This window comes from Choristoneura fumiferana, chromosome 25 (genome assembly GCF_025370935.1).
Source record: "Choristoneura fumiferana chromosome 25, NRCan_CFum_1, whole genome shotgun sequence".
NCBI lineage: Eukaryota > Metazoa > Arthropoda > Insecta > Lepidoptera > Tortricidae > Choristoneura > Choristoneura fumiferana.
The window spans coordinates 11,450,182-11,476,981 of NC_133496.1; the positions used below are offsets into that span (position 1 = coordinate 11,450,182).

Below are 26,800 nucleotides of genomic sequence, written 5' to 3' on the forward strand. Positions count from 1 at the left end.
ACGGCTAAACCGATTTGAATTTGAATTGATTATTTGAATTGATTTATTTATTTTTATTTTATTTATTTATTTATTTGACAAAAACACTTAATACATAATGTTGGAATTTTCCGTCAGACTCCAAACTAGGCTGAGCCTGTAACTTGGTAGTCTGCGAGTGTGAATACAGATTAACAATAATTTAATTATGAAACATGTCTAAGAACCATCGCTATGAAACCTGAATTCAAATAAAAAAAACCGCATTCAAATCTGTCCACCTGTTACTTGGCCTCATCTGTACTTTTGCAGGTGAGATAGGGGTCAAAAGCGCATCAGTTTTAAGCAAAACAAGTTTCTGGTAAAACTTTTACTTACTAACTTAATAATTTAATTTCACTTTTTTGTCCATTCTTCCCATTTTGCTACAAATAAATGTTTTCTTTCATTGTTTCTTTACATTTCACTTTTAATTACTTAAAGCTTTTTTGTTGATTGTACTTTTTGTTGACTGTACCTGCTTGCATTGTCATCCAACTTGCATGTGGACTCGCATGTATGTATCTATTTATTTTTAACCCCCGACGCAAAAAGAGGGGTGTTATAACTTTGACCGCTATGTGTCTGTCTGTCTACGTGGGTTTTTTATTTGAAAGCAGATTTTCGTGCGATGGTTCTTAGACACGTTTCATCAAAATCGGTTCAGCCGCTTTTGAGATATTGAACTTTGAAGTCGGGGGTTTTCCAACTTTTTTTGCTAGGGGCGTTTATGATTAAAAATTAGTAGTTTTGCTTTGCGGGTTAATCGGAAGATGGCGCCACGTTACATTGATAGTTTTTATGGTTAACATCAAAGAAATATCGGCACGCAGTTTGGTCGTAAAAAAGTTGACCTGTGCTGTGCTACTAGTCCATTTTGCTAGGGCATGACGTGTCAAGGCACGGTCAGCCTTTCGATCAGGGTTTCCCAACATTTATTTCGCCCAGCCTCCCCGAACTAAAAATAATATTTTCATGCACCCCTTAAGTTCAGTTCGGAACAGTTAATTTAGTTTACCTACGCTCGTACCTACCTGCTTTATTTTCGGAAATGCACAATTTCAAAGTTTTATGTCAAAGTTTTTTTAATTCATGAGCCTTCATGGAACCTTTTCAAACGAAAAGTCATTACGATTTTCCCTGTTAATTAAAGCCAATGCCTGCAAAAATCTGAATACCTACCATCATCGTCTAGAACTTACTTAGGTACTTAGGTAATAATTAGTGTATAATGAAATGACAGTCCGGCGTAGAAAAACAACGCAGACTACCAATAGACTCACAACACAAGGTCACTAGTTTTGTTTGTCTTGCGTCTAGCTCTTAGAGCATTAAACCAACTGGAGCGGTGTATAATGAATGACTGTGCTGTGACACATGCGTGAAGCTCAAGTTTTGTTTTTGACAATTTCGTAACCTGTATGCATAGAGCAACGTGGTCTAGACAGAGACTAAGCAAAGCAAACTAGATGAACAGTCATAGTCATAAATCGTACCTACCTATACATAATAAGTTATACTTGGTGAAATGAAATAGCTGTAATGGATACCGTGACACAGAATAATCAAAGGTAGTGTAGATATTTATGACCTATTTTATTCTGTACCGCAACGAAATTGATTCTAAATTGAAATTGTCATATGTCGTCGACATAGATAATTCGTCGACGAAGTTTTCGGGTGCGAACAATCGATCTTGATTTCCCTTGTCTCTGCGAAATGTGTTTCACTTGTTTTTCTTTTGTCTGAATTTCTCGCGTAACAAGTTTGTTAATTTCGATAACTCCGTCAACAGCGTAGTAGTTCAACCGTATATTGTTATTGTTAGACTTGCTAAAGGTCAAGGGTTCAGATCTCGGTGAGACAAGACAAAGAAAAAACATAATTAATTATGTCTATACAGGTTTACGTGTTACTTTTATATTTATAGCTTACTATAAATACTCCAAGCAATAATCCGCGGCCCAGAGGTACCTACTTACTTGTAACGAAGATCTAAATATTAAGATACCTAAATTTTTTTTACCTTACGCTGCCTCACCCCTATAGATTTATGTAAGTTTTTAATAACCTGCAATGATCTCATAGTGTAACTTGTCTTCAAGTTTTGGAAATCCAATATCACCCAATTCGTGTGATCAGATTGACTTGAAATTTGTTACGGATACATGAATTTGGATGACAATGCTAGTACAGTCTGCAAAAACCTTGCATTAAAAGTGTTTTTTATAGAAGCTTATTTTGGTTAGATTTTAGTACCTACGCAATTACACCTCCGGTTGGTTTACTGCTCTTGACATCGGGTGATCCTAATAGGCATTGGGCTCAACTTAAGCAGTAACTGTTGGCTATTAGTAATTGTTAATTAGTAGTCACGATTAATAGTTATTGGTTATTGACGGGTTCGTGTCAGGATGGCGTGCCGGCAACGCGTGCCGATTGGTCCTTAAAAAATGTGTCATGAACTCTGTGGCTTGATAACTTTATAAAGCCTTTTATTTTATTTTGGAGGGACCGTTTTTTATGTAACTTAGCTAAGAAACATATTGATCAAATTAGCTTTCGATTTAAATATGACCGCATCAAAATCGGTTCATCCGTTTGTGAGCGATCATGTTTTGATTGCACTGGGCGAAGTTCCGAAAACGCATATGTGCGTCGGTGACAGTGAATGCGTTAAGTGATCAGTGATCATGCTCTGCCCATTGATACACCTACACTACAGTATATAGTGCCACGAGAGTTGAATGATTACACACAGCTACATGAACAATTGATTGCATAAAAGGAGAATGAATTAAATGAATGAGTGAATGTCAAAATCCTGCTGTCACTTAGTGACATGTTCTTGTGTGCGTGACCTCAACGCTGGTCAACCTATACCATTTGGGACTGCTGGTCGTTGCCGGTCTTAAATTAGAGATGATTCTCTACCGGTCTACAAGTGAGGTTATATTGTTGTTTCCAGGAAAGTCCTGGCGCAGAGTGAGATGTTGGTGCTGAAGGAGCGCGAACTGAAAGAGACAAAGAACCTTTACAGCGCCGTCAAAGACATGCTGGCGTTGCAGCCCAGCCCCGAGATACAGGTGCCATTGCACATCCAAATCTATGCCCCATCCAGACTCGCGAGGCGCCTCCTAGTGGCTCTCGGCACGAGTCTTGGCGAGGCATTAGGAATCTCTCGATTCTCTCCACACTCGATTTATTCAGATGCCCGCTACTTACGTCTACTTTCCTCTCTCCTTTGACTCGCACCCGAAAAGCCGACACAAAGCGGAGCGAGGCGAGGGAAGACGAGGGGCCACGAGCGTATCGTCGTTCACTCTCACGCTCGCGTTCGCTCGTGTAGCCTCGTGGAGAGACTTGATGGAGCTTTAACGAGCCGCCTCGCGCGGCAGCCATTTTCGGTGCCATTTTGAACCCTGTGTCGAACAAAATCATATCTCATGCGCTTGCTTCGCGCGGCGGCTCGCTTAGTGGTGATAATATGGCTTCAGATCCCACACCACACTACACCATAGCGTAATAGCCTCCAGTACATTTTCCGGTTTTGAACACGATGACTTATATTATTATTATTATTTATTAATACATTTATTTCAAATAACTGAGATGCATACAATGATAAATGTTACAAAAATTCGTTAGTAACTATAAAAATAAGCGCTTAAATTTAGAGTAGCTAATTTAGTAGTCACTTCTTCACCAAATGGACTGCCCTACAGTGAGCAAGGTCCATCTATGGCTCCGTTAGGGAACCCCTGAGCTAGTCCATTGAGTTAGCAAATTAGGCGAGTTACAAAGTGTAGTTGCTGCCATAAAAAAAAACATGGGGAAATCGCGTTTTGACAGCTCATAAAAAGGACGTCAATTGATTGTTGGTAATAATCCATTGTAAATAAAGCACTTCGCAGAACTGATGTTATGATGAATTCTAAGGCTGCCAACTGTGTATTCCCATTACGTTTTCGGTTTTCTGGAGTGTCAGGACAGCCGTCCGTCCTGGGTTTGAAGAGCACCCTGATATTAGGTATCAAGTGTTTAAAAATTGGTTCGCCACATTTGGAATAAGTAGTATCCTTGCCTACGGCACGGGCAAAGACTATAGATATCCATGATTACAGGCCACATGGCTTACCTATACTTTTAATCCTAGTTAGTGTTTTGAAATTGTGAATGACAACCCTCGCATAGATTTGATTGCTCAGAGCTGGCTTTGAATAAGTAGTTCTATTAATTATGTTTTATAAAGATATAATTACTACCCAAAGGGAGACAGGTAAATACTAAAGAAGGTCGGTTGTAACTTACCTATTGTTTTGTTATCCTTGAGTGTTTCTTTAAACGCCACGATTTAATGTACCTACTGGTGGCGTACACAGGCTGTAAAATTGTCATGCTTGTTTTACAAAATTAGCTTCTGTTTTAGCTTTCTGTACCTACCCGTAAAAAATAAAACAAATAATAAAAAAGCCAAAACCCACAAAAACTTTTAAACATACAAAATAAAATCTACGCATTGACCCTACGTTTGATACAAGTACAATATTTTAATTCAAGCGTAGACTAAACTAAACAAGCTGTGACCCGAGACGCCGTCTGCGCACTTAGGCAATTATACCTACGGGATTCCTAAGTAAAGACAAACTATAAGGCCCAGTATCTCAAATTATTTCCATATTCTAATTTCATCAAATCAGTTAAACGGTCGAACTGTGAACAGGTAATAGACAGACAAGAGTTACTTGTGCATTTTTAATATTAGCAATTATCTCAATTATTAGCTATTTAAAGTTTACGAGCATTCGAACCTGCATCTCCTGACTATGTGAACTGACTCAGGGTGTTCACTAAAAGTCCTAAAAAAATCCCTGACTTTTCGCTGACTTTCCCTGACCACATTTCTAAATTTCCCTGACCAATCATGTACATTTCAAAGCAGGTTATATGTTTTTTTTTACTGCCCGAGCCCGATATACTAAGATGATGATGGGAAATCAGTGCACACCGAACGTGCACAGTGAGTGCCCAGAACTGGAACGACTGGTATCAAAATATCGAGCTAAGTTTTGGGATCACGAGGTTTTTCCCTGACTTTTGGATAGAATTCCGATAGAAATCAGGGAAATTTGCTTTCTAGCACTGAATATCCCTGACCACCTCGAGTTTCGGTTGGCATGGTCGGGAGCCCCGAGGTGCCGTTGATAGCACACGCGGTGCGTATAGCCAGGAGATGCGGAGGCCATATTGCCTAACGTTTCTGACGCCCGCGATCGCAATCAAATGACAGATTTCGCATACAAAAACTGTCATTTGATTGCGATCGCGAGCGTCAGAAACTTTAGACAATATAGCCTCGGGTTAGAATCCCGTCCAGAGCATATGAAAAAAAAAATTGGTCCATTTTAGAAAAAAAAAATATTAAAAATTTACGCTCTCTCGCAGCAAACGCTGAATCGCACGCAGCGTGCGCTGGCGCAGCGGACTACGAAGATGAAGTGTCTGATTGCGGGTAAGTGTCAATTGTGGTGGTGTCACCAGCACCAATATCTGACTGAACAAAGAATACATAAATTACTCGTATCTCTATTTCTATACTACGTCTAATTTAAGGTTTGAATTAACGATCAAATTATAACGCACGTTTCTCGGTATTTCGAACACAAATGGACTAAAAATACCTAAGTACATGCAAATTTGCAAATTTTACCGTTAAGTTTCAAATGTTAAAATAAATGGAGTATAGGGCCGGTAGGGACTTGTCAGATATTTTTCCATGCTCCGTTGAGGCAGATATTAATGCAGGTGACTGTACTTTGACGACAGACGTCTGTGCGTCACATATTTTCATACAGAACTCGCTTTACACCTCCTTATAAATATAATACTGAATGTCGATCAACTGGGACGACATGGTCTTTCGTGTGCTAGAAGTGCCGGCCGTATGTACCGTCATGGCACCATAAATGACACAGTACGTCGGTCGCTTGCCACCGCGTCAGTGCCTTCGGCTTTAGAGCCGGCTGGCATGGCAAGCGTCCAGACGGCGTCACCCTGGTGCCGTGGAAGCTCGGTAGGGCCCTGGTGTGGGACGCTACATGCGTTGATACATTCGCTCTGTCCCACATCCAGGCAACTAGCTCACGAGCCGGCGCTGCGGCTGATCAGGCCCAACTCCTCAAGCGCCGCAAGTACTCCTCTTTATTAAAAGATTACGAGTTTGCGGCGCTTGCTGTTGAGACTCTAGGGCCTTGGTCAGCCGATATGAAGTGTTTCATAAAGGCCTTTTCTTCCCGGTTGATCGACACCTCTGGGGACCCAAGAGCTGGTAGGTACGTAGGTATTTATCCCAGCGGATCGCACTTGCGCTCCAAAGGGGTAATGCGGCCAGCATCATGGGAACTCTGCCACAGGCAGATCTTTTGGACGGGGTTTTCTTTTTATAGTAACATATAGATATATTTAGTTAAGGTTTCTTAGGTACGTTTTCTTCGTCTTATTATTATTATTATTTTATTTAATTTAATCTGTACTTCTTTTGTTTTTTTTTTTATTTGAGTAAATCAATTAAATAATACTGAATAAATGGCTATAGCGTTCCGTATCTTTCCGTATCCATTTTCGGAAGCATTTCGGTGGTCCCTGAAATTCCCATGCCATGTAGGTACATAGGTATTTATTCTCCAGGAATCGAGGTCGAAGAGGAGAAAAAAATTGTATACTACGAGTACGTTTCAGAAAGTTTTTTTTTTATGATAAGGGCAAACTCGGACGGCAAACGAGCAGGCCACCTGATGGAAAGGAATCAACGCCGCCAATGGACACTCAATCGACAATTCTCAGGATTTTTTTTCCGAAATCATGCTTTTTCTCCTGCTTTAGTTTTTACTCCGGTACCTAACCGTTCACACGTGTTCCAGAGCTAAGCATGCGCGAACAGCAGGTGACTGACCTCCGTCTAGAGCTGGACCGAGTCAACGGCGATCTCCACTCGTTCAAACACAAGTATTACGAGATGAAGCGAGCTCTGGACGCCGACGAAGCCAGAAGGTTGAAGGTAGTGGGACAACAAACCCCTCCCACCACCCCGGCCGAACTCACGGCTTAGGCAGTACAGTACCCACTACTATTTGAACTTACCATTAGCATAGCAGTAAGACTTAATTGAAACCAGTGTCGGCTTTAGGGTGGGCGACCGGGGCGGCTGCCCGGGACCCCAGGTACTATAGGGCGCCACGCGGTTCAGCTCGACTTATCCACTTAATTTGAATACCAATTTTTATCGATCTAAGGGAAAACTAAGACTGCGTAAACTTTTATAGACTTGTATTCGGTGTAACAGACGTGACCTGTATTTTGACGCTTGTATGTAAAGGGGCGCCAAAGACATGACCCGTCCGGGGCGCTTAGATGACTAAGGCCGGCCCTGGTTGACTCTAAACAAGAAGCTTTTTTGCAACGTTGAATTTTTTATCTATTTTGCCCCAGTTTTACTTGTAAGAGACGCAGCGCTTGCGACAGTGGGTGGGAGATTTACCTCTTACCCTTAAATTAAATAAATGTTCTTTTACGAAAGAAAATTTGGCCAGAGGTAGCACCTGAAGAAATGTATCCCTTCTCGCATCATGAGGTACTTCGGTGTTCCCTAAAGAGAAGGATAAAAATTAAAAATATCAAGATTGGTTTTTTGGAATCTTTTTGTATTTTTTATTTCAATTCCAAATTTTTACTTTTACGGTCATCCCGTAAAACCTAAATTGAAAATACAAACTGAAATATAGATGCACAGAAGAACCAGAAAAATAAGACCAGCACTGGGAATCGAACCCAGGTCCTCGGTATTCCGTACCGCGTGCTATACCGCTACACCGCTGCTGGTCACTGCTTAAGTGGCTAAATAAGAAACAAACAAGCTGAGATATGAGGTGCATAGGGGAAATTCGTGTCTGTACCGTTGACCAGCAGTGGTGTAGCGGTATAGCACGCGGTACGGAATACCGAGGACCTGGGTTCGATTCCCAGTGCTGGTCTTATTTTTCTGGTTTTTCTGTGCATCTATATTTCAGTTTGTATTTTTAAGTTAAAAATATCGGTACCGAGTCTCAGAAATGTGGATGGGTCTTCGTCAAGACTCCATTGCAAGGACAGACGTGATTATGATTAGATTAAATCATGTTGAGACTTACCTACTGGCATGAAAATTTGTCTTCTTCTTTAGCTTCTCTGATCAAAGAAATCAATAAAATGTATTCTTGAGCATTCGTTTCTGCGCTCTTTGTACCATGCTAAATAATTATTATAGACGCTGGAAATATATTAATAATTAATTACGTGTCTCATGTACTGAAGAGTTTTGCGTACATACATCAATAAATAAAAATAATAAAAACTGACAAAGTCAAGGCAGTTAATGATAATATTTCTTAGATCTTGACAATATTAAAATTTAACTCAATTTTAAAGATATGATATGATAAAGAATTAGGTTGCATTGTAAAATGTATGAAGCCAGAACTAAAGATTTTTCTCGATATCAATGAAAATGACTGTCCAAGGAATTCAGTGCGTTGACTTATATAAAAAACCTCTTAGATTTGACTAATATTCCGGGTTTCTATGAGTTAAGGGCGGTATCAGACTAGCGTTTTTTTCTGCTTACACACGCGCTGCATTAAATCGAACACGCTTGTACGCGTTCATTCCTGCGTGTTTGCTCGTGTTTGGTCAAGAGGACATGTTCTCGCTCGCGCTTATACAAGCTTATATACGCGTCAACGCTCGAAGAAAACAAAACCGTACCTGTGCACGCGTACACGCGCTTTCATAAACAAGCTTATAAGCACGTGTAAAACACTAGTCTGTAACCGCCCTAACTTATGCTACGCCCGTGTTCAATGGTTGTCTACGTTTTTGTGGCATGTATCCTATATGTATCACTTATCGATTTGATAATTGATTCGAAAAACCAATTGGTATTGATAAAAAAAGTTGGATCTTGGACGGTTTAAGAGCAATCTTAAGTTTTTTGATATCATTCTTGGTACTCGGACAAAGTTGTGAATTAAGTGGTTGCATGGTCAATCAAGTCATATTATCGGCAAGGGTCCCAAGACAAATATATGTACGTAGCTGTCGAAGCTGCTATTTTTTATGTTATTTTTGTATTTAAGCTGTACATGTTATTGAGTGCCAATATTTCACGTCATGATAATTATTAAATATCAAATAATGGTGAATTGCTGATTCAGAAACTTGTTTCTAAGCACGTATTTTTTTACAAATAACTGCTCACGTCTAAAGTATGAAACAATATATTCATATACTTTCAAATATTGAGCAAGACTTCATAATTATAAAATTCGCCGTTTTTACAGTAATTGACAGATGTAATTAATATAATTATCATGATATATTTTAGTCTTTTTGTATGTGTAATGATGTATCATAAAAAAGTAGTTTAACTTGAACATAGAATTGTTTTGTATTGAGTCAAAGACTGAAAGATCGGGATCAATTTTGAAAAGAAATAAAACTACATAATTATTAATCCGAAAACAATAGTTTTATTTAAGAACTTTCACTTTCTCATAAAATATACACATTGTTTTTGTCATTAAACTAAAATGTAAGTAAATACTAATTTTAAATACCAATTTTCGGTCAAACAGCTGGTTCGCCGGAGGTTCCGCTATTGCGATCGACTAAGCTTACGTGCTCTCATGTACAAACTGTCCACTTAACTCTATTTAGAAAAAAATATCAAATGAAAGCATGATTTTGTACATTTCAAATAAAAAAAAATGAAGACATCCTGTTAACAAAGTGTGATGATAGAATTCTACAGTCCATTTGTTGATACTTAAAATTAACAGTTCGAATGTTACGGTCGGAGTCGCGCGCGGCGGGCGCGGCGGCAAATGCGGTCAAATGCGGAGCCGGGGGGGCCGCGAGCCACTCGCCACTAGCCACTACACTCGCTACTCGCTGCCACTGTGCCACTCGCGCACGCATACTGTCTCATACAAATTCCCCTTAAAATTAGAAATATAAATCTCTTAATTCACATCGAATAGACTAATTCGTGTACTCGGATAGTACGATCACACACAACAAATCATAGTGTACTTCGTCCGTCGGTGTATTATTGCGTTAACGACTTTATCACTTTATCAAGCTACATTCTTTTTAGCCGAATTTAGTACTAAAGGAAGTTCCAAATATATAAAAATGAAATGTTAATTCACGCAACATTCACTTCACTTTAGCGGGTGTGGGCTAGCGTCGGGCGCGGGGCGCGGGGCGCGGGATAAAACTATTGTTTGTTTGTATGTCTGTTTGTCTGCGGGCGCGGTACTGCAACGTAGCGCGCTTAGTGCACGTCCGAGCTCTCCTTGTTCAGCTGGTGGTTCGCCCCGTCCGACGCGTTCATCGGCTGCGGACAACAACGACGAGGTTTAATAACACTGTTACACTCGCAACTACCCCAAACAAGATCCACAATGCTAGTTGTTAAATTGACTAAAATTGTTTGTAAAAACATAAAAAATAAAAGCCTAAAGGTTATCAAACAATTTTTGGGGACTATGACTAATAATTAGTTACTGCAAAACCTTAACTAGGAGTATAGTTAGCAACGAAAGCAGATGCTGCATTTTCTAACGCGCGTGTGCTTCATAATCATATTCGCCATCTCTTTCTAAATTTTTTAATACGATATTTACCCCCTGTTTCAACATTCATTGATTAATTTTATATGACAGATATCTGTGATGTCGTCTGTTTGTTTTGTCCAAATAGACGGAGACGACATCACATTATTTATCTGTCAAAAACTGGCCCTTGCGAGTGGTTCAGATGGCCTTTGACCTGACCAAGACAGCAACACGAATGCCGTGCTCATCTTTGTTTCTTTTTTCCTGATCATTGCAGTCACAATCGCGGCATTCAAGTTCAAAAAGTTTGACACCTTAATATACGTATTTCAAAATAATATGAAAAATGTTCGTTGCAGGACAGACAATTAACCATATAGCGTGGGTAATTTTCGTGTAACAGGTAATGATTCGTATGGTTAACATGGGCTATTTCCAGTTGTCCACAGTGTGAACAACTGGGGAAAACATTCCAGTAGTTTGCAGTGCGAAAGGGATGCAGATAACTTGGAACAGCCCGTTAAACGCCCTCATTGTCTAGGGATGGGGAAACTTTTTCTTTCACGTGCCAATATATACTAACGAAATATATGGCGGGCTAAGTTGTTGCATTTTTGGCTTAATGTTATTTACTGAAATAAAATATTGATATGTTTTTTCTGAAACACTAATTTATTGTGCAATATTTTCGATTTTCACTAATCCCGCGCTGGCGAAACAATGCATGCGTATGCAAGCTGGCCATTGCCAATGAGAATGAAATTTCTAACAATTCGAAATCTTGTCTTGACATTTGTTGTATATGGTCGCGGGCCAGAATTCAAGCCTTCGTGGGCCGCAGTTTCCCCATCCCCCACCAACTTTCTTCTGTTTGCTAATAAACGTTCCCATGTTGAAATGACGTTTAACCAACCGGGAAAAAACGCTCGAATATTAACCCTAGTGTGTGTGTGTGTGTGTGTCTGTGTGCGTGTGTGTATACTGACCAGGGAGATGGGCGGCTGCGAGGGCTGCGGCGGCGGCGCGGGCTGGGGCGGCAACGCGGGCGCCTCGTGCACGGCCGTGGTGGAGTGCGCCGCCTGCGCGCCGCCGCCGCCGTAGTACCCGCCGTTCATGCCTGCCACACCAACACCGCACGTTAATACGATATCTGATATTACGCACTGCTCTCAATAACTTCCCCCTACGTACTTTCGACGGCTAAGTACAAGCTTCTACTCAGTGAACAATAAGGATCAGGCTGACGTGCGAGTTTAAGAACTTCACACACCATAACCATTACTGAAAAGCCCATGATAATTGAATACTACGCCTTGTTGAGATTGAATTTAAAAAAAACTACATAAAAAGAAATTAAAATTGAAAAAAATAAAAAAAGCAATGACTATTCTGAATTACCTTGCCATACCCATATCTGCGGAAGAAAGGCCAAGACTGATTGCATTTCCGACATACGAAGGGTAAAAACCCCGAAATGTGTGTTTATTTCTATGTTTGTCCGTCTTTCACGTCGAATCAGAGCGACAGATCGACGTGATTTTTGGCATAGAAATAGTTTCTAGGCTAGAGAGTGACACAGGCTACTTTTTATCCCGGAAAAAATGCCCAGTTATCGAGGGAACAGCGCGATAACCGAATTCTACGCGGACGAAGCCACAGGCATAAGCTAGTGAAGAATAAAGACGATTAAGTATTGTGATGAACCTAAGAAAGATAATGTACAGACAAAATAGCAGACAGAGTCGGTAAACAACACAAAAAATCAGAAGTGTGATTATTCAAATCAAGCTTTAAATTACTCTTTTCTGACATTTCCATACAAAACAAGTACAATCTTATTTAAATGTACTTTACTGGTACAGGTTTACAGGGCTTAAGATCGATTAGTATTTATTGAGTACCATGTCATCCATTTAAAAAAAAAAAAAACAATGTCGTTATTGATTTTCTGAACAATTGGCAATTTTTAATACAACAAGCTCGGTTTCATGATAGATTAATTGCATAGTACTCCTTGCCTTCTTGTAAATCATGGCGAGCAGGATTATAGTTTAAAATGTATTGAGAAGTGTGAGACAATGGAAGTATCTTATTGTTGCATATCGTCACTACTTTGAAAAAAGCTCGTACCTCAGTCTACCATTTTCCTGAGTAATCAATTTTGCTGATGTATTTATTTGAGATACGAGGTTTAGCATATTATTTAACTTTCGATATTATAAACATATGTATGTGTCGTGTCGTGTTGTACCTTCACTGTAGGTGCTAGGCGGCGGCTGGGGCTGGGGCAGCGGCGGGGCGGGCGGCGGCAGCGAGGGCGCGTTGCCGGGCAGGAAGTAGTCCTTGTTGACGCAGTTCCGGAGACAGTCAGGGATGCGGCCGACAATCGCGCGCCGTATCTCCGACGCCGCCATCTCACGGAGCTCCTGAAACATTTAAAGACCACATTTGAGTTCATTTCAAATACTCGTACCTTGACAGTGAGTGAAGTTGTCAGCAAATATCCTAATGAATCGTAATGGATTATTAATTATAATGACAGTCGAATCGCAAAGTAATAACGAAAAGAACCTCTTGGAAGCACAGGCTACCGGAATGCTGCTTTTGCAATTGGTTTGAGTGTGGGTGTTAGCAATGTTAACTGTACATGTCATGCGCACGCTACGTAGTCAGGTTCTACTATATCCACTAGGGTTTAGTGTCTCAATAGTCATCAATAATTGTTCTTTCAATTCTTTTATTAAATATTGTTGATTACTGCCAGGTTTTAGTAAACAGAGACGGTATTATTTAAAATGTTCGTGATCGCATTCACCGTTAGAAAGAAACGGTCTTCATCGCATGCCGTTTGGCAAAAAGAAACCGTCAACGCTTATGTGATTCTGAATATGTTAAACCAAGGCTAGCCAATATATTTACTAGATGGGCAAATTGTTTTTACTCAGTGGCAGCGACGGGCCAACACTTTCAGAGATACTTTACCTAACTACAAAGATTAGTCGTGCTGTTAACCGGCTGGCCGAACATCGCGTTGGCGGGCAAGTTCAAATGAGTTAGAGGGCGAAACTGTGGGTCAGACAAGCAACCAACCTGCGCGGATGCGTCCGAGTAGAAGGCGGCGTGCGGCGTGCAGAGCACGTTGGGCGCGTCCTTGAGCGGCCCCTGGAACACGTTGAAGGGCTCGTTCTCGTGCACGTCGAGCGCGGCGGCGCGGATGCGGCCCTGCTTGAGCGCCGCCGCCAGACCCTCGTCGTCCACCAGCCCGCCGCGCGCCGTGTTCACCAGGAACGCGCCTGCGCACACGCAACAACACTCAACAGACACACACAGCTTATAGCCTTATCACACTACCGATTTGTAGGAAAGTTCAAAAAGAAGGGAGCCCGCAACGCTTTATAGCAAGCGCGCAACGATTTCGCAGCGAGTTAGCCGCGTATAGCGCCGAAGAGACCAAATCATGTATGTATGTAAACTATTGTACAAGACAAGTATACAGATTATCCTTTTAAGAAATTACCAGTCAACCTTTGACTGGATGAGAGGAGCAGCATTCAGTTAGGGACAAACAAAAAATGAAGAATTTAAATCATAAAATTAGTTATGACCGCGATAGTCAAAAATATTGTTAAATGTAAAATCATTGTGCTCGTACCTGGGCGCATCTGTTTGATAGTAAACTCGTTGATGAGGTGATGGTTGTGTTCATTGAGGCTGCAGTGGAGCGACACACAGTCGCTCTGGAATAGGAGGTCCTGGAAATGAATAAAAACAACGTTATATACCGATATATTAAACCTAATACACCGACAGTGAAATCGATCACACCCGCGAGCCACATCGTACGATCACGATTGCGTTTCGCGGTCGGTCGGCCGGAAAACGGTAAGTTCAACTACTAGATCCTAGCTCGTAAAAGACCACAACCAAGAATATGAGGCATGATCATTACACTAACATCTCGCGGTGCAAATCCAAAAGTCCTATGTCTATGTTGAATGCAATCACATTATTTTGATTATTTTGAATGTTATCACATCATTCGGTCGTATATTAAAAAAATAGACGATAAGGTAGTAAACAGCTGACATTATACTCGGTCAAGTTACATGCTACTTCTAAGAGAGTACAGCCTTATATGAGATAGAGTTTTGGTAGGACTTGGGTCGTCCGGATAGAAACAACCACTAATTCTGCCACCAGCAGCACTGGCACTGATGCATTCCGGCATGGAGAGGAAAATTACAATCACATGAGGTATTCTCTTATTCCTTTAGCCTAGCAACGCATTTTTAATCTTTGAAAAAGTTTTCTTTGATCTGTGGGTGTTCTAGTACTCTAACCTTAGTTGATCTCAAAGAGTGTTTTAATACGTACCCGGTTAAATTAGGTGAGGTACAGTGAACCAATTTGATTCCTAGGCCACTTGTCATTGTGACATTTTAAGTCATAGATGACGCATAAGACAAACCAAAATAGAGAATCAGATAGAAATCAGCAGTGTCATGGCGACACTTTGCTTGTGTGGCTGATTGTAGTCTGGTACGAACGTTGCCCGTGATCCCTCATTTCAAGTGATTTGATGTCCTCCATGTGTCTTACAATGGCGTACTTTTAAGCTTGCTTCTCATGCGCCCGAATATGGCTGGCAAAGCCGAACTTCATTTTAAAGTTTGTATTAGAGGGCTATCACGAAGCAACATGTTACCTGCAGAGTGTAGACCCGGGTGAGACCGAGAGACTTCTCGATGCCGTCCGGCAGGTAGGGGTCGTAGAAGATGACGTTGAACCCGAAGGCCTTGGCGCGCAGCGCGACCGCCGAGCCGATGCGCCCCAGCCCCACGATGCCGAGCGTATCGCCGCGGATGCGCGCGCAGCCCGCCGCCGCCTCGCGGACCTGCTCCGGACCTGCACACGAACACGCAACTACGGTCAAGGTCGAACAAGGCCAACACAGTATTTAAAACTAACTGGGTGACAAAACGGCGCGACCCTGTTGAGTCACCGTCCCTGACGTCGCACTCATCTGCGGCACGGTACCCCGGAACCGCCGGCCGGAACAAGACTTCTTTCAGCCAGAAGGCTGCACTATAAAAAGTTACCCCAGGACCCCGGTGCAATAAGGAATGAGGGCACATGTGACAGGATACTTGGTGGTATCGTGAGTTCAGTTTGACAACGTTTCGCGTTTGTGATTCGATAATAAATTAAATGAATGAATCGCAAGCCAGCTGTAACATCTACTAGTACCGTTACTACGTTTCCTAGAGGTGTGTGTAGTAGAGTAACCCAATATCGCAGTTTGACCCTGACTTTTTGAGCTGTACCCATTTTATTTTCCTGACCAAGGGCCATTGCATGGTTGGGTTAATAAATTGTAACGCTAAAATGTACACTTCTTAACCATGTCCAGTGTGTCTCTATCTTGACATTCTTTGACGGGTTATTCCCACCTGTTATCACCAATTTGATATCAATAATGGGAATAAAAATTCCCATCTGTTACCACTAAACTAATTGGTGGTAACAACTGGGATTATTTTTTCCAGTTGTTACCACCAATTTCTTTAGTGGGTATGAGATGGGAAAAAATCCAATTAGTTACATTCATTTTAATTTTCAGCAGTTTATTGTCAACATATTAAAAAGGTTCTGTTCTATTCAATATTTATGGTGTTATTTTATCTTATCGCGAATATTTTTCCTATCTGTTACCACTAAAGTAATTGGTGGTAACTAATGGGATTTTTTTCCCCAGTAGTTACCACTGAGTACTTTAGTGGTAAAAGATGGAAAAAAAAACCCAGCTGATACCGCTGGTAAAATTTTTTGGTATCAAGTGGGAATAATCCTCTTTGACTATCTTGGGCTTCTCTAACTTGCCAGAAAAGAAAATGGACACCTGTAATGTTAACGCAAACTCAGCATTTTATGTTGTTCGTTTGTCGTGTGATCGCCACTCGGGAACATCCACACGATACTACAACTCGAAGATATTGAAGTGGCTGTCAAGGTTTTACTACCTTACCAACCTTCCTAACTAATATAATCTTTAGTTTATTGAGCCTGTTACCGGCATAGTTTGGTAACAATGTCTACATTTTCTGCTCACGTAATCGACGATTTCCTATCGTTCGATTGAACAAGTGGCCAGAAATTCCACTCACATAATGCGGCTCTTCTTTAAAATTTCTATTGAGATAACAACTATTTCACCATGCGGGTGATAGCGAAGTATGGTGGCTGATATGCGAAGTCACGATAGGCAAGTCAATGTACATTACCTACTGTAACTCGCGCACAGAAATGTTAGTCAACGTCCCCTAAATTTTTCAGGTTATATATCCTTTTTGTTGCAAGTTGGTTTTACAGGGTTTTTCTTATAATTAATATGAAAGACACTGTAAGGATGGCCATCCATCGCTCACACGATTCAACGAACCGATTTTATCGTGTGATGAAACTGCTGCTGCTGAGACTGTCGTAAGGCACAGTTGTGCGAACATTATCATCAGACGCACGGATCAACGTGCGAGCAATGGCCAATCAGGACGGCGTTTGAGCTACCTAGAGGCCTCAGGCAAGCCTTAGTTAAACGCACCACTACGTTTATCTGTGTTGATAGTGAATGAGGTTCAGATTAAAACCTCATCAAACAATATGGCCTCTGGTGTACGAGTAGGTCTCGCGCTTGTCCCTAAGTGCGTCCGCACTATATCATTCAAGAAAAAACTTTTTGTTCATGCTTACCTGTGAATTTCTTTCCTTCCCGAACCATATTGGCGAGCCAGTACGTCCGCCGGTAAAGGTTAAGTATGAGACACAACGTCGTATCGGCTACTTCTTCTACGCCGTAGCCTGGCACATTACATACTGCTATTCCTAGAATCACAAAATAAAACTAAATTACTACTATGTTTTTAAAAAGTACAATACAGGAACTTTCAAGTTCAGGGGCCTGTTTACCACTCATTGATATTAATGTGATAGATACCTGTGATGCTGTCTCTGTTTGTTTTGTCCGAATAAACGAAGACGGCATCACATTTAATTATATTAGATACATCAAATCACATCAAATATTATAAAGAATAAGGTCAGCGTTCCGTGATCTGACCGGCATTGTGGGATGAGGAAAATTTGACTAAGACATTTATATCCTCGAGAGCCCTCGCCTACTTTATAAAGGACCATTTAACGCTAACGCTACTTCATAAAGTATAAATGGTTCATTGAAAAAAAAAAAAAAAACTTAAGAATATTGAAACTCCAAATTCTACGTTTATTCTTATACTGTCCAGGCGGTTGTGGAACTTCCTGCCGATAGACTTAAGGCGCGCTGAGTCCTTGCCTACCTTCAAATCTATGCTTAGGGAGCACTATCTGTCGTCGTGCGTGTGAAAGTTATAACTGTTAGTTTATTTATGAGTAAGTATGTTGTTAATGTTGTTATGTATCTACCTATCTATTTGGATTTGTTGTGTATGTGTATTGTATAAAATCAGAAAGTCGCTGTGAATATACCTGTTTTCTGTACTGCTTGCTGGTGTACTGCCTTTTCGGCGAAATATGTTTCGCCAAATTTCACTTAGCAACCAATCTTTCGCCAAAGTTTCATTTGGCAAACAATTCGTTGGCATAACTTTACTCCGCATTTTTCTTATTACGCAACAATTTTATATTGCAAAATTTTACTTCATCACACTTTTATGTGGCAAATAATTATGTAGCAAATGATTGGCTTAGGCGAATAACAAATTGTCAAACAACATTTGGCCAATTTTTATATTGCAAAGGTTAACTTTAAAATTTGTGCGAGCGAGCGAAGCGAGCGAGCAAGACGGCTCGGAGCAGAAGCGACTTGGATAGTTTAGGTTCAGAAATAGTAGAAAGTAATAGTAGTTAGTTGGGAAATGATATCAGTGCGAAATGTTGAGTTGGGAAATAACATTTCGCCTAAATAAAAATATGGGATAAATAGTTTGGGAGCTAATATTTTGCTAAATAATTTTCTCCGAATCATTAGTAAACCCTGCTTGCTATGTGTTGGTGTGCAATAAAGAGTTATTGTATTGTGTTGTATTAGTATTGTATTAATGTCCAAAATAACTAAGCTGATGAACAACGTCTAGGGCGTAAACAAAAAAGTCTGTTAAAAAGGTCAGGACCCAGGAGGATATGGGAGGATTTAACTCTTCCTAAAACTCTAATGTACCACCTTCTGAAGTTCCTACATTGTTATTTCGAATACTGTACATAATATGTATGTATGCATGTATGTAAACTCTTTATTGTACAAAACATAAGAAACCAAACACAATTGGCAAGAGATGCTTGTACAAAGGCGGAGTTCTCATTTTAAGGGATCTCTACCAGTCAACATTTGAGTAGATGAGTGGAGTAATAAGTTAGGGTCCGACAAAGAGTGAGTTAAGGGCCTGTTTCGCCACTTGTCGAATAACTTTAAGTGACAGATAAAATAAAAGTAATGCCGTCTTTGTTTATTCGGACAACACAAACAGAGACGGCATTACTGATATCAGTTAAAGTCAGTAGACAAGTAGTGAAACAGGCCCTAAGAGTCAAAAATAATATGATACATCATGAACGACACAAGAATCATAGTTAGCTTCAGTAAATTTCAGTAAGCCAGTTAAATACGAACTTTTCCGACAAAATACGATGACAAAACAATATTCACTACATCTTCCACAAAAAATATAAAATAGAACAATGTTTGCTATGTAACACTCTGTAACGGACTAACGGACTGTTAGTACAGAGCGCTAGACAATATGCGTTACGTGTCTAGGTATCTTTCAGGAAGTTGCGTCGCAAAGATTTAATGAATGAGTCAAGGTATCTATGTGTCATCTATTTGAACACACTTATCAAGTTATCACGCTTGTGAAAATAAATTCAATAAGTTATTTACCGCCAGGGAACATTAGCTTCATTCATTTCATGCGTCATCCATCAGTTCCGGGAAAACGTCCTATAAAAGTCTCTCACTGGTGTCGGCCAGCGTTAACACTTTAGCATCTTGTTCACAGACACGAATTGACAATGAAGTCTTCTAGGCGATTAAGCTTAAGCTGGTTGTGTTAACTGGTTGGTAGCGGGCGTCACCACCAACCCGTGTGGGAATGAACAGCGACTTGCACTACCAGTAGTACAACAGGTAGCGTAGAATGAGAGCTTTCGACAAGTTACATGGGCGTTGTGTGAGATCCGCCATAGAAATATTATGCTAACGCGATTGATTGCTGGTTTTCCTCTTTATTATCCTCCGACAACATAATTTCGCCCACCAAAGTATTGCAATTAATCTTTACAATATCAGCAAAATTGTAAAATGTATATAAATTTGGCAGCTGTGGCCGTATTGTCTAACACTGACATTCGTGATCGCATTCACCATCTCTTTCTACCGTCATCTTACACCGTGTGACAGAAAGAAGTGGTGAAAACGATGACGATTTCAGACAATAAGGCCTCTGTTGTTTTGCCTTTACCTAGTTCGCCTGCCGCCTTAACGTCGATATTGTCGACGCCGGAGCCAATGCGCACGATGATCCGCAACGCCTTGAACTTCTCCAAGTCCTCCTTGGTGAGGATGATGGTGTGCCACATGAGGGCGCCCACCGCCTCGTTGAGCACCTTCTCGTGTATCTCCGACGTGGACTGCGCGTCGCAGAACGCGACCGTCGCCACATCTTTCAGTATAGGCATCTCGACTGTGCAGTCGCGCCCGTCCAGAAGAGCCACCAGTGGCCTGGAATGGAATGGAAGATAATGCAATACGTTACACTAATTACACCAATCGATCATGTTTATCTGTCTGACTAAACTCAGTACGATACGCCATCAGCCCATCAGCAATCTTGTACTTGTTTTACTAAGTAAATCCCGCTTTCAAAGTCAAAGTCAAAATATCTTTATTCAATTTAAGCTCTAACAAGCAATTATGAATGTCAAAATAAATCTACCACGCACCGGTTCGGAAAAACCTATGTTGAGAAGAATCCGGCAAGAAACTCGACGAGGTATATTTTTTAAAACAGATTTACAATGTTGTTTAATGATATTATCTATTACAACACAACTACTTCATAAGTAAATAAAACTGCTTTTATCTAACACAGGTATAGGTAATAAGAATTAAGCAGTTTACTGTTTGGCGTCTATGATATCAATTACATCCTGTTTTAGCTACTCAGAAAGTCGATACCAACTGATAAAATAAGTCCAGACTATATTAAAGTTGGCACACCGTATACTCAATCAAAGACCTTTTGTAGCAACAATTTAATGTATCTATGAGCTCGTTAGAAATGGATTTTTTCCTCGTAGAACCGACCGGACACCGCAAGTCATTAATCATGCTAGACGTAATCCGAATGATAACAAACAGATAATTACGAACAGGAACGGAACATCTCGATCATAAATTTAAACGGACTTTAACAAAAAGTTGATAGGAAAGTTTCCCTAACCAAGTAATTATATCCCGTAGTAGATTAGATTAGGGTTGCCACAAGTGTGGGGACTCAGACCGGGACATTTAAAGAAAAACCGGCCAAGTGCGAGTCAAACTCGCATACCGAGGGTTCCGTACAAATATTTTTATTATAATGATGTAACTAAAAATAAAAATCTATGCTTTTCGCAATTTTTTCTGCTATAAGACGTTACTTCGTACCAAATTTCAAGATTCTGTAGGTTTTGATTCCCTTGCGAGTGTCAAAAATTTGCAGCATAAACGGCTGTATCTTTTGATTGCGTTGGCTTACAAGTTTGATTTTAACACAGCTCCAAGGGACAGTAGACCTGAGTATTTGATATGAATTTCAGCTTGCACGCGTTCCTGAGAAAAAGGCCTTGACAGACAGACAAGACGGACAACAAAGTGATCCTATACTATAAGGGTTCCGTTTTTTCCTTTTGAGGTACGGAACCCTAAAAAGTAGAAAAGGTAGAAAAAAAGGAACTTTTATTAATGCAATAGGTAATTTTAAAGGTTTAGTCCTTGCCTAAACTCAAAAAACAATTTAATTTAATGCCAGCAACCCGCCGTCGGGTTCTCTGTTCGTAGGCGCTTTTCGCTACAAAGCGGAAAATGCACGTTATCGGCTATGTTACATCTTAGCTAGTTAGTCATGTTTATTGTTGGTATATTATTATTTACCAAGTCCAGCCCCCTACTAAATAACGATGATTTTTAAACCGGGACAACATGTCCCGCCCGGCGTACCGGGACGCATGGCAAACCTAGATTAGATTCAAAGCTATGCAAGTGAATTGTGATTTTAAAGATCCGTTCGGTGGTCTAGCGTACTCGGAACGGAACGTTGAATGAATTAATTATGACCGCGACATGTCTAATCTATGAATATATAAAATGAGTCAATCGTAACAACAATACCGTGCGCAGTAATTAATGTTGATTGATTTTGTACATTTACTCTACAGTAGGTTCGTGGATTTTGCTGCTTGCCTTCGATCAATAACACTACAATAACGGTTCGGTGGTTAAATGCCCTCTCGAAAAAAAACGCGCCACTTGCGGAATGCGGAAGTTGCGGAGTCAGCAATTATTCTGAATACTTCTAGAAAGTTAACACAAATAATAATATTATTCCATGACGACAGATTAGATAGTTAAACTAAGATTTTATTTTAGAGTATTGTCTATTCGTCACTAGATGTTATAATTGTTATTAGGTTGCGATTAAAACGCAGACACCATTTAACTTTGATTGTGTGTGTAACGCGTTATATTTGGTAGGTATTATTGATCGAAGCCGCTTGAACTTGATCTCGAATGCATATAACATTATTATTATAACGGACTGAGCAAAGGTCATTCGCCTCGAGTTGGCTCACGCCGTCTAGTAAACCGAAGGGTGGAGTGTAGGGTAAAGTTTACAAACTATCTGGAATGGACACGCATTCATAAAACGTTTATTTAATATCTAAGATACGGAATCCTTCATAATTATTAATTGAGAACAGCTATGTTATTTACGAGGGCTGCACTGAAAGTTTCGGGAATCCAAAACTTTGAAACTTAATTTTGGCACATATTATACCTTTTTATAATCTCTAAAGTTTCAGTATCTTAACACACTGGCCACATAGAAAAAAAAGTAATGGTTCGGTTTCAAGTCGCTGATGAAAATGGAATTGTCCCGTGAAAACTTAAGAGCTATGATTTATTACGACTTTAAATGGATTAACACAAAAACAATGTGGAGGCCGGATGATTGCTGCTTTTAGTAATGAAGCACCTTCAAAGACTACAATATACAGGTGGTATTCCGGTCCGCGGACCGGGAGACGAGCTGTCGGTAGGCCTCCAACAAGATGGAGCGACGACTTGGTTAAGATCGCGGGATCGCGGTAGATGCGGAAAGCACAAGACCGGTCTGAGTGGAGAGCCTTGGGGGAGGCCTATGTCCAGCAGTGACGTCTTTCGGCTGACATGATGATGATGATTCAGATTATAAGCGCGACCGTGTATCACTCACGGACGACGTGCGTGAAGGTCGACCAAAATCGGCCGTCACTCAAGAAAACATCGATGCTGTGCGTCAAATGGTAAAAGAAGACCGGCCTGTGACATGCCGGGAAATTCAAGAGTGCTTGGGCATTGGAATGAGCCAGATACAAATTATTTTACAGGAAGAATTGGGCGTGCGGGCGTTGGAGTTGTTTTCCCGCTGGATCCCTCATTTATTATCTGACGAGCAAAAAGCGACTCGTGTCAATTGGTGCCGCAAAAGTTTGAATAAATTCAACGGAGGAGGCTCAAATGCAGTTTTTAGTGTCGTATCGGGTGAGGACCAGTCGTGGATATATGCATATGAGCATACATATGAGCATATGAGTTGGACCATCCGCCATACAGCCCCGACTTAAGCCCCAACGACTTTTTCACATTCCCCAAAATCAAGGATAAGTTGCGTGGTCAGCTGTTTCAGACGCCGGAAGAAGCAGTGGAGGCCTTTAAAAAGGCCATTTTATCTACCCCTACTTCAGCGTTCAATAAGTGCTTTAAAGACTGGGTTGAACGCATGGAAAAGTGCATAAAATATAAGGGCGATACTTTGAGAAACAATAAAAATACTTTTATCCAATTTAACTGCATATTTTTATTCTATTCCCGAAACTTTCAGTGTGACCCTCGTATTACGTATACGTGCGTGTGATGGATGAGTTTGAGTCGCAGTTAGGCTGACAACGGACGTATGACTCATTGTAAAAGGTATGTTAATATGGGTACTTTTATAAAATTCTGTGACGCAAACGGGTTCGATGGCGAATTTCGATAAAAATTCAGTTCAGTAAATTGAACGTTACTTCATTGTCGGCGACCGCGTTCCGGAGTCAAGGCTTTTCTTAAGATAAATGTTCTCATGCTTGATACATGTTTCATACGTTTTGTTTCCACAATTACAGCCGCGACGCCCACCAGTCTATTAGGTCGTTCCTTTGGTCCGTTAGAATACTGCAATTAAATCTGTATCTACAGGATTAATTGATTTTCTCCGCACCATGAACAAAAGGATGAAATCATAAACATAACTAGCTATAGTAAGTAGTATAACGACAATTTAGACAACAGGGCCAAATTGAGTGGCAAATTAAATTTGTGAGCAAATACTGGAAACTTGTCGGATGAGTCGAGTGGCGAGCGGCAAGTTAGCTAATCACGGCCCTCTCGGCCCCGGCGCCGAACACCCCCGAATAATTAAAGCAAGCCAGTACGATTAAACTAATAATTTAAACTTTCAGTCATAGCGAAGCAGAATTATTATTATTGCCGGGAGAAAGTTTCGGCAGCGAAACGAGAAAGTAATTCCGAGCGGGAGGAACGCGGAGTTTTCCGAGTTGGTCGAAGTTTCGCGGGGCAGACGAAAACAGATTTGGTTGCAAACAAAGAGGGGTCGCTGTGGGGGAGGGGGCGGGTGTGCAGGCAACCCCTTCGAGCAAGTTTTGATGGAAACCAAATAGGATTAGCGCGAGAAAAGAATAAGTTGAGTGAACCCAATAAGACGATGGACGGAGCTTTGTCGGACTTCGGCCGGGTATATTGAGTTGAAATAGAGGCGAAAAACCGCGTGGTGACCTTTGTTGAACTGACGGAACCATATACTATATTATGCCTACTTACTTGTACAACGTAAACAACTTTTGAGAACGGAGGTGATAATGCGAAATGTACGTTTCTGGCTTTACAAAGTGAAGAACTTAGTTTTGCAGCAAACGGATTATTGTGAATGCAACATCGAAAATTTACCTACACTAGAAAAATGCGTTGTGATTTGTCAAAAGATCGTTATGATAGCAAAATTATCAAAAATAAAATACTAAGTTGTAATAGGTTGCAAAGAGTATAGAAGGAATGGACAACTCTGACTAGACATTCAAGTCAAAACTTATTCAGAAAACTTCATTTAAAGTAGTTATCTTGAATATAAAACTAAGTAGAACAGTGGCTGACTCCGTTGAAACTTTTAAGTTTGTAATTTGACTTCCGCTAGTCTTCATAGCGAAAGAAATTTAAGGTAATGGAAAAAACTGTTCCATTATTTAATTCAAATAACGGATTTTCCGTAACTGGAGTTTATATTGTCTATTGCAAGTTCCTAGCTACATAGTTATAAATTTCAAAGCTTACCAACTCTCTCTCTCTCTCACGTGGGAATTTCGACTAGTCCCTTCTTGTCTATGATCTTCATGGAATATGACCAAACTTTTAAGTCTCTAGCTTCAATAGCTTTGTCTGTCAGTCAGTAAGTTTACGGGTCCCGAAGCTTAAACTTTCTCAAACGCCGGCAACAAACTAACCTCCTTGAGAACCTACTGATGCTCGTTTGCCTCCCTCTCATAATAAAAAAAGATGTCTCACCTCGACTGCAGGGGTCCGTTGGCGATGGGCCCCCGCATGCTATCCATACGCGCTCTCTTTGGCAGCATCTTGCGTTTGTCCATTTAAAGCGGCAGAGCCGCTTTGACCACACTCCGCAGCGCGTCACCTGGAACAATCATTACACAAAATCAATAACTTGGACAAAATAAGTAGCAAGGTCACGGGATCTAGTTCAGCGTTAATATGCCCGAACTTACAAATCCCATTTAGTTTGTGTTTGTATTAAGCTATACGAGGTGAGCTGTGTTACAAAATTAATAATTAAAACTTTCTATCTGGCATAGCTCTGTAATGGCGCATCTAGATCAAACGAACAAAAAAGTTGTCAGTATTGTATTACACGATTTAAAAGCACGACGAAGAAAACATGAAAGGATGTTCGTGCTTTTGATTTAACTGGTCTTTATATCTAAACGCACTGTAAGGTCCATATTCTCGATGTCAATGATATTTAACAATTTCTAAATATACGTTTCTGTTGCTCTCGAAAAAGTAATCAAAATTTTTGAAAATGTCTATGCCACTCACCAACCTTAACGTAGGTGTATTACGACGTGCAAGCGAATAGAATTAAATTATTCAAAGAAATAATATGAAAAATAATAACTAATAATATCGTTGCACTATGAAACACGTGCGGCAGTATTTAAAACACATCACTAACAGCTTTTAAAATACAATCTTGCATACCTTTAATAATAATAATACTAATGTTTATTGACAAATAGTTACATTGTTAATAGTTATAACATGAGATGTAGGGTGATTAGTCTAAATATACGACACCCTGGTGTCTAAACTAGGCTTAGCCTGTGTCTTAGACACCAGTTTCTTCCTATGCCATTACTAATTGGCGAATGCGATTATTAACTACCATAAATAGTGCAACCTTTATGCAATAAGTACACAATTAGGGAACGTCGATAATGATAATGATGAAACTGGTAGCGTAGCGTGACCTATTAATTATTCAACAATACAAACACACAGACAATAAACAATAAACGTAATGATATTGGTTTTCACGTTTATTTATACTGTGTCAGTTTGGAGCACCTATTGCCAGTGGACTGTCGTTAGTTTAAGTGGTTTTTAATTAAAGTATGTAGATCAATTTACTTTAACTCGGCGAATGTTACGCCAACTACGTGTACATTCAGAAATACTCAGAATAAACATAATAAAGAAAAAATGCTGA

The 26,800-nt window shown here is 40.4% G+C and overlaps 2 protein-coding genes across 3 annotated transcripts in view; one reads left to right on the plus strand and one right to left on the minus strand.

The window, feature by feature from the left end:
* LOC141442476 (cilia- and flagella-associated protein 58-like) overlaps positions 1–7,477 on the plus strand; it is a 33,719-nt gene extending 26,242 nt beyond the window's left edge. The window contains exons 17-19 of the mRNA XM_074107490.1: positions 2,987–3,104; positions 5,464–5,530; positions 6,939–7,477. Coding sequence (XP_073963591.1) covers positions 2,987–3,104; positions 5,464–5,530; positions 6,939–7,126 — 373 coding nt within the window. The 3' untranslated portion in view covers positions 7,127–7,477. The remainder of the gene's footprint in view (positions 1–2,986; positions 3,105–5,463; positions 5,531–6,938) is intronic.
* Positions 7,478–9,558: 2,081 nt separating this feature from the next.
* The window catches only part of CtBP (C-terminal binding protein), a 33,307-nt gene continuing 16,065 nt past the window's right edge, over positions 9,559–26,800 (minus strand). For both annotated transcript variants that reach the window (XM_074107491.1, XM_074107492.1), the window contains 9 exons: positions 25,582–25,708; positions 20,183–20,442; positions 17,418–17,549; positions 15,376–15,575; positions 14,323–14,422; positions 13,761–13,963; positions 12,922–13,096; positions 11,657–11,787; positions 9,559–10,450 (listed from right to left, as the gene is read on the minus strand). In XM_074107491.1, coding sequence (XP_073963592.1) covers positions 10,388–10,450; positions 11,657–11,787; positions 12,922–13,096; positions 13,761–13,963; positions 14,323–14,422; positions 15,376–15,575; positions 17,418–17,549; positions 20,183–20,442; positions 25,582–25,664 — 1,347 coding nt within the window. In that variant the 5' untranslated portion in view covers positions 25,665–25,708 and the 3' untranslated portion in view covers positions 9,559–10,387. The remainder of the gene's footprint in view (positions 10,451–11,656; positions 11,788–12,921; positions 13,097–13,760; positions 13,964–14,322; positions 14,423–15,375; positions 15,576–17,417; positions 17,550–20,182; positions 20,443–25,581; positions 25,709–26,800) is intronic.